Below are 8,044 nucleotides of genomic sequence, written 5' to 3'. Positions count from 1 at the left end.
TGTGATAATCAATATTATGACACAAATGCTGTTGATTGAGATTAACTTGTATTGAACCTGGAACATTCCTTTAAAATAAGAAACAACAGTTTGGCAATGAAAAAAAAAAAAAAAACGTAATTCCAGATATATTATCTGAGAAGTAAACATATCTTGTTTTAATGTTTACACATTTTTTACTGGAAAATAAGACATGAAAACTGATTAAGAAAATGTTTTTTTTTTACCCCATAGAAAATTCTGACATATGGCAACAAAAAATTGCTTTTCACTAATATAAGATATTACATACTTGTACATACTGTATATGCAGCATATATTTTAAAATACTACAAAAATGTCTTTTTGTATATTTTCATATATGTAACATATATTTTGGAATTTGAATCTGTACATATATGCTCAAATATACGAAGTTTAATTTTTTTATGTTCATATATGATATTTCTGTACTGCAAACAGAGCGGATGAAGTCTACAGTGATTCACAATGTACTATGAATGTAATCATTTAATCTAGAAATTGAATGAAATCATAACTATTCATGATGAAAGCATTACACATGTAATCCACAGTGCACTTTAACAGAGCCAGCCTTTCTTTTACACACAAGTCTTCTGCACGTGTCATGTGAGTGCGATTAACCAGTAACCATATCACCCTGTAGCTCAAGACCAGCTGCCCACTGAAACTAAGCAGGGTTGAGTCTGGTCAGTACCTGGATGGGAGACCTCCTGGGAAAACTAAGGTTGCTGCTGGAAGGTATTAGGGAAGCCAGCAGGGGGTGCTCACCCTGCAGTCTGTGTGGGTCCTAATGCCCCAGAATAGTGATGTGGACACTATACTGTAAAAAGGCACTGTCCTTTGGATGAGACGTTAAACCGAGGTCCTAATTCTCTGTGGTCATTAAAAATCCCAGAGCACTTCTCGTAAAGAGTAGGGGTGTAACCCCGGTGTCCTGGCTAAATTGCCCCCATTGGCCCTTCTCAATCATGGCCTCCTAATAATCCCCATCCACTAATTGGCTCTATAACTCTACTCTCTCCTCTCCACCAATAGCTGGTGTGTGGTGAGTGTACTGGTGCACTATGGCTGTGTCACATCATCCAGGTGGATGCTGCACACTGGTGGTGGTTGAGGAGAGTCCCCTGTTCACTGTGTAAAGTGCTTTGAGAGTAGTGTCAGAAAAGTGCTATATGAATGTAATATTCATTCATTCATTCATTCATGTTACCTGATAGGAACAGTCCTGATGAACCATCTCTTAATACATCCTATAGACACGGAGCGGATGCAGGAGAAACCTCAAGAACGCTTGCAAACTGAGTAAGATCCAACCAAAGATCAGCTGAATGTGTCACTGTGTGACTCCCACAAGATGTCTCTCCACCTTGATGTCTCTCCTGTTGCATTTGATGATGTAAAGATGGGATCGGGCGCTTGTGGGAACAGAGGGTGGGGCTGCTCAAGGAGAACTCGACACTCTCTCTTGAGTTTACTCACTGCTGGCCAATCACAGCACAGCACAGCACAGCACAGGAGGGGCAGGGGCGGGGGCAGGGAAAACCAGTGACCTTTGAGAGCGGAGCGGGGGTGAAAACGTCCCACGGAATGAGGAATAAAGAAAGGAGAGTGAAGAAAAGGAATGGGCGGAGAGCCGTGTAAAGAAAATGGCCTTTCTCAGTGCATTCCTGCAGCTGAAGAGTTCCTGAGACGAGACAAGACGAGAGCACTAGAATTTAAATGCCTCTCTGTGAACTCTTCACACATCCAGAACAGAAGAACACATTCCAAAAGATAAACAACAAGTGGATAAACACACACACACACACACATGCTGAGATTGTGTACTGGCCAATGTTTGTGTTCACTCTACAGAACAGGTGCCATTTGTGTCACTCAAACACATACAGTGGGGTGCAAAGGTCCATATTGAAAATCTAATATTCAAAATCTACTTTAAACCTGAAGGAAAAAAAAACAATTTTGAAAAATGTAAAACAAATATAAATTTTCAAGATTTTGCAGTATTACAAATGTAAGAAAATGAATGCCACTGATCATATGAACTCTTTGAACGACAGTACCAATACTTACTTTTTCTGTACTCACATATACCTGTTTCTTTTAATTATTAATTTTTAGTGAATTACATATCAACAGTGTTTTTCAATTTTATCATCAAAATGTCTAAATAAATGAATTCTTTAAAACTTTAATCAAAAGAAAACAATTAATTTTCAATGTAATATTATATTATTTTTCATCAAATGAAGTGCTTTTATACAGAACCTCACAGCACAATCCAAAACACAACACTGGAGTTATATTTGTCAAATAAAGTGCTGCATAACAGAGCATCACAAATGTGCTGCTTAAATATTTTTTTTCCCCTTTTCACCCAATTTGGAATGCCCAATTCCCAATGTGCTTTTATGTCCTCGTGGTGGCATAGTGATTCGCCTCAATCTGGGTGGCGGAGGACGAATCTCAGTTGCCTCCGCATCTGAGACCATCAACCCGCACATCTTATCACGTGGCTTGTTGAGCGCTTTGCCACGGAGACATAGCGCTTGTGGAAGCTTCACGCCATCCACCGCGGCATCCATGCTCAACTCACCACGCGCCCCACCAAGAACGAACCACATTATAGCAACCACGAGGAGGTTACCCCATGTGACTCTACCCTCCCTAGCAACCGGGCCAATTTGGTTGCTTAGGAAGCCTGGCTGGAGTCACTCAGAACGCCTTGGGATTCGAACTAGCTAACTCCAGGGGTGGTAGCCAGCGTCTTTTACCACTGAGCTACCCAGGCCCCCCGATTTATTATTATTATTAGTATTACAGTGAATATTACATAACTTTATAATAGTGATATATTTCTATTGTACTTTTTTCCATTTAAATTGAGCTTTTATTTTGAAGCCCTTTCCATTTCTGTGTGTTTTAATGGCAGTATCTCACATGTGGAAAAGCAGGTCACTATGTGACTCAATGTGATTATTAAATAAATATGTAGTCTGTATGTGCCTTGTGCTACAATGTGAATTAGCACTCTGCTCGCAGTCATCTGCTACAAACAGAGTGCACGACGCTCATGACAGTGTTTTCTGTGTGTGAGCCAAAGAGCTCTAAAAGCAGCCGGCGCTCACATTTGAGAACCAATCTCTGATTTTTTTCATTTCAGCCACAAATAAAACAGTGAAATAAAGACAAAAACAAATACACAAAACACCACTGTCTTCTTCGTATTCACATTGTACCTGTCCATCATGTACCTGTTTTTATCCACATTTGTGAAAGGGTCTTAACCCACTACCCACAAATCGCACATTGTCATATCGCGATATCAGTATTGGCACATTCCTAGTTTTGTTATGTTTGTTAGTAGAGGAAAATTTAAATGTTATTATGATTTTGTATAGAAAACAATCCATAATTGAAAAGTGGAAATCTGTACAAATACTAACATTAAATTATCCTCCTAAGATGCTCTTGGTAGTTTAACACCATCGGGCACAAGGGTTGTAGGTCTCTATTTTCTTGACTAAGCAAAAATAAGCACAGCGCAATGACCGTGCGCAACACCTTATCTAATTTCGTGAGAGTGATAATTCTAAGTGTAATTTTTGTGCCAGAGCAAAGTGCAAGTTGGTGGGAGTGTTTGCGCTATTTGTGAGTGTATGCGTGCAAACTGTGGGTGTATTTAATGTTAATGAAGTGGTGCAAAACACAATTTGCTAATTTCCTGAGAAACAGGTCATTGAATTATTGAATTTTGTTTTCAGTGCAAAGCCTGAATTCAGTTCCTGCATTTGCAGTTTGGAGATTCCACCAGCAGGTGGTAATAAAGTTAATGTCCAAACTCTGAAAATATACTGAAACATTAAATTATGTCTCTGACAACCAGAGTTGTAGCCGTTTTATTAAACAAAAACAAAAAAATATGAGATTTGTGTTAAACTATCTACAGGTCATTGCTTACTTTTCAATTAGTATTATTATTGTGTTTATATTTACAATATTATTTATGATCTAATTTGTATTGGTATTTTTCTTAGAGTTAGTTAGTCACTGCAAAAGGGACCGGTGGAAGAAGTTGGAGATGGTAAAATGTTTGGATTTAGTGAGGTGATTATATTCCATTTTGTTCCCTATATGTCACTCACTCGAAGTTGTGTCAATGTAGTGACACTAGGGGTCACACTTGGGAGCCCGAGACACCTCTGGTCTTTGATAAAAGGCAAATGAAAATTGGCGAGTGGTATTTGCATGCCACTCCCCCGGACATACAGGTATAAAAGGAGCTGGTATGCAACCACTCATTCAAATTTTCTCTTTGGAGCCGAACGGTCATGCTCACTGAGCTGAATTCCCACGACTGTTCATTCACCTCTGCTGGATCTGACAGCGCATTTCAGTGGCTTCTCCCTCCTCTGCACTGGTGCACTGCAGAGAACGCCCCTGGGTGCTTCGGCAAAAAAAAGAGTATATTTTCTGAAAGAGTTTACTTCTCTAAAAGAGTATATTTCTCTAAAAGAGCGGCACACACGGAACGTCTTTTTAAAGATGCGTCTTTTTAAAGATGCCTTTCCGATTGTGTGTTATTCCTGGTTGTGGTCGTTATCTCTCAACTTCGGATGGTCATGATCGCTGTCTTTCGTGTCTGGGCACGACCCACACGGAGGCAGCGTTCATGGATGGTTCATGTTCTCACTGCGAGAACATGACCATGGCAACGTTGCGGTCGCGGCTTGCTTTCGTAAGAAGCGGCTCCCCGCCTCGGTCCTTCTACCTACGGGTATGAGACCAGTGTAGCTAGCACTGGAGGCAATTTGGGGACCCCAATGGGATCGCCTCCGCCGGGTATCCCCCCGCGGACCTCCCATTCCCCAGCACGCTCGTCTGCCCCAGTCGGGCTTCCGGATGAGTCCACCGGCTCGTCTCAAGGCGAGTCTGGCCTCTTGTACGGAGCCCGCGAAGATGATGAGATTTCGAGCGCAGCATCGGAGAGAGAGCTTGTCCAGTTGGACGCAGAAGCCTTAGCTGGGCTCCCCACCTCGGGGACGATGGACGGCCAGGGGCTATACAGTGATTCGCCCGGTGGATAAGACGCTCGCGGTGCACCTATGCCCGCAGAGCGCCGCCACCCTAAGCTCCTGTCCAAGCCCTGTAGGTTCACGTCATCCCTGACGGCTAAAGCCTACAGCGATGCTGGACAAGCCGCCTCTGCCCTGCACGCCATGGCTCTCCTGCAGGTCCACCAAACCAAGGCGTTGAAAGAACTGCACGAGCGTAGTTCCGCCCCAGATTTGGAGGAACTGCGCTCGGCGACCGACCTCGCTCTTCAAGCGACGAAGGTCACGGCGAGGTCTCTCGGGCAGACGTTGGCCACATTAGTGGTCCAGGAGCACCACCTTTGGCTCAACCTGGTCGAGATGGGTGAGGCCGACAAGACACGGTTCCTTGCTGCCCCCATTTCCCAGGCTGGCCTATTCGGCGACACCGTCAAGGACTTTGACCAGCAGTTCTCGGTGGTGAAGCAGCAGACGGAGGCTATCCAGCATATCCTGCCCCGGCATGGCTCACGATCCTGCACCCCGTCTGCTCATCACCGCAGCCCGCCACTTCGGCCCGGCCCCGGCGTGGAGCCCACAGCAGGAGGCAGACGCCACCCGTCTCACAGTCGGCCACTAAGAACCCACTGAGGTCGTCAAAGCGCCCCTGAGACGGGTGACCCAGGGACAAAGAAACTCACTCACCTGGAGCTGGTAAGAAGACCACTCCATCCCCCGGTGGAGGGCTGGGTGGAGAATCATTTGTTGCCTTTTTGTTTGGTTTTGCCGCATGCTCAAGTGGCTGTGGAACCCAACAGTTCAGCAAAAGAGCGGTTTCCTTCTTCCTTGGGTCACATACCCAGTGTGCACGGTCGTCATCACGATTACCATCCACGGGTTTTTCCTTGCAGGACTGGCACTCCAGTGGTGGTCTTCCCGCCCCTGAGCGCCCAGCTGTGGCACACAGCCGCCCCTGATGTGGCAGTCTCCACGGGTTACGAGGACAGACCTCTTCCTCCCCCATCCCAGGCTGTTCTGGGGTGGTCACAAGGAGCCAGGTAAGTGCTTCGATGTCCCTAGACTCAGCACGGCCACGACGTGCTGTGGCACCTCAAGCTCCGCCCCGCCGCGAGGCCCCACCTGCCAGTACGTCCAACGACGTTGTTCCCTTGGTCCCCCTTGCACGGAACTTGGATACGTGGCTTGCGCTTTCCAATCTGTTGCGATGGCTGATCCGGACCGTCCGACTCGACTACGCGATTCAGTTCGCCAGGCGCCCGCCCAGGTTCAGCGGTATCCACTTCACCTTGGTCAAGGACGGAAACGCTGCTACCTTGCATGCGGAGATCGCTACCCCATTACGGAAGGGTGCGATAGAACCTGTCCCTCCGGCCGAGGTGAAGAAGGGGTTTTACAGCCCCTACTTCATCGTACCGAAAAAAGGCGGTGGGTTGTGGCCAATCTTGGACCTGCGAGTACTGAACCGGGCTTTACACAGACTCCTGTTCAAGATGCTGACACAAAAACGCATTCTGGTGAGTGTCCAGCATCAAGATTGGTTCGTGGCGGTAGACCTGAAGGACGCGTACTTCCACGTCTCGATCCTTCCTCGACACAGACCCTTCCTGCAGTTTGCATTCGAGGGTCAGGCGTATCAGTACAAGGTCCTCCCTTTCGGCCTGTCCCTGTCTCCTCGCGTCTTCACGAAGGTTGCAGAGGCAGCCCTTGCCCCGTTAAGGGAGGTTGGCATTCGCATTCTCAACTATCTCGACGACTGGCTAATCCTAGCTCACTCTTGGAACATGTTGTGTGCACAAAGGGACTTGGTGCTCTCACACCTCAGCTGACTAGGGCTTTGGGTCAACTGGGAAAAGAGCAAGTTCCTCCCGGTTCAGAGCATCTCTTTTCTTGGTTTGGAGTTGGACTCAGTCTCTTTGACAGCGTGCCTCAGGAACGAGCACGCCCAGTTGGTGCTGGCCTGTTTGAAGGCGTTCAAACAGAAAACAGCGGTTCCACTGAAACTTTTTCAGAGGCTCCTGGGGCATATAGCATCCTCAGCGGTAGCCACCCTGCTCGGGTCGATGCATATGAGACTGCTTCAGCACTGGCTTCAGACTCGAGTCCCGAGATGGGCATGGCGCCGCGGGACACATTGTGTGGTCATCATGCCAATCTGTCACCGTCTTTTCAGTCCTTGGACCGACCTCTTATTTCTGCACGCAGGTGTTCCCCTAGAACTGGTCTCCAGGAACGTCGTGGTCACAACAGATGCCTCCAAAACAAGCTAGGGCACTGTTTGCAATGGGCACGCAGCCGCCAGCCTGTGGACGGGGCCGCGACTGCATTGGCACATCAACTGCCTCGCCCTGCGGAGGTTTCGGCCATTGACCCAGGGCAAGCATGTGTAAGTTCAGACAGACAACATGGCAATGGTAGCATATGTCAACCACCAAGGTGGTCTGCGCTCTCGCTGTATGTCACAACTCGCCCGCCATCTCCTCCTCTGGAGTCAGCAGCGCTTCAAGTCGCTGCGAGCCACTCATATCCTGGGCAACCTCAACACTACAGCGGACACGCTGTCATGGCAGGTTACCCTCAGGGGAGAGTGGAGACTCCACCCTCAGGTAGTCCAGCTGATTTGGAGTCGATTCGGACGGGCACAGGTGGATCTGTTTGCCTCCCAAGAATCCTCCCACTGCCTGCTCTGGTACACCCTGACCAAGGCCCCCCTCAGCATAGACGCGCTGGCACACAGCTGGCCCCATGGCCTACGCAAATATGCGTTTCCCTCAGTGAGCCTACTTGCACAGACCCTATGCAAGGTCAGGGAGGACATGGAGCAGGTCATCCTGGTAGCACCCTACTGGCCCACCCAGACGTGGCTCTCGGACCTCACGCTCCTCATGACAGCCCGCCCTGGCGAATTCCCCTGAGGAAGGACCTTCTTTCTCAGGGACGGGGCACCATTTGGCACCCACGACCAGACC

At 47.6% G+C, this 8,044-nt stretch overlaps 2 protein-coding genes across 6 annotated transcripts in view; one reads left to right on the top strand and one right to left on the bottom strand.

Moving 5' to 3' along the window:
• Positions 1-1,197, top strand: part of LOC127429809 (tripartite motif-containing protein 59-like) — a 226,887-nt gene extending 225,690 nt beyond the window's left edge. The window contains exon 3 of the transcript XR_007895343.1: positions 749-1,197. The gene's annotated coding sequence lies outside the window, so the exon portion shown is untranslated. The remainder of the gene's footprint in view (positions 1-748) is intronic.
• LOC127429807 (schwannomin-interacting protein 1-like) overlaps positions 1-8,044 on the bottom strand; it is a 214,710-nt gene that overhangs the window by 43,231 nt on the left and 163,435 nt on the right. The window contains exon 1 of one of the 5 annotated variants that reach the window (XM_051679046.1): positions 1,235-1,411. The exons of the other annotated variants lie outside the window; for them this stretch is intronic. Coding sequence (XP_051535006.1) covers positions 1,235-1,261 — 27 coding nt within the window. The 5' untranslated portion in view covers positions 1,262-1,411. Of the gene's footprint in view, positions 1-1,234; positions 1,412-8,044 lie in introns of those variants that run through there. 5 annotated transcript variants of the gene reach the window in all.

This window comes from Myxocyprinus asiaticus, chromosome 39 (genome assembly GCF_019703515.2).
Source record: "Myxocyprinus asiaticus isolate MX2 ecotype Aquarium Trade chromosome 39, UBuf_Myxa_2, whole genome shotgun sequence".
Lineage (NCBI taxonomy): Eukaryota > Metazoa > Chordata > Actinopteri > Cypriniformes > Catostomidae > Myxocyprinus > Myxocyprinus asiaticus.
This window is presented reverse-complemented; position numbering and strand designations above follow the sequence as displayed.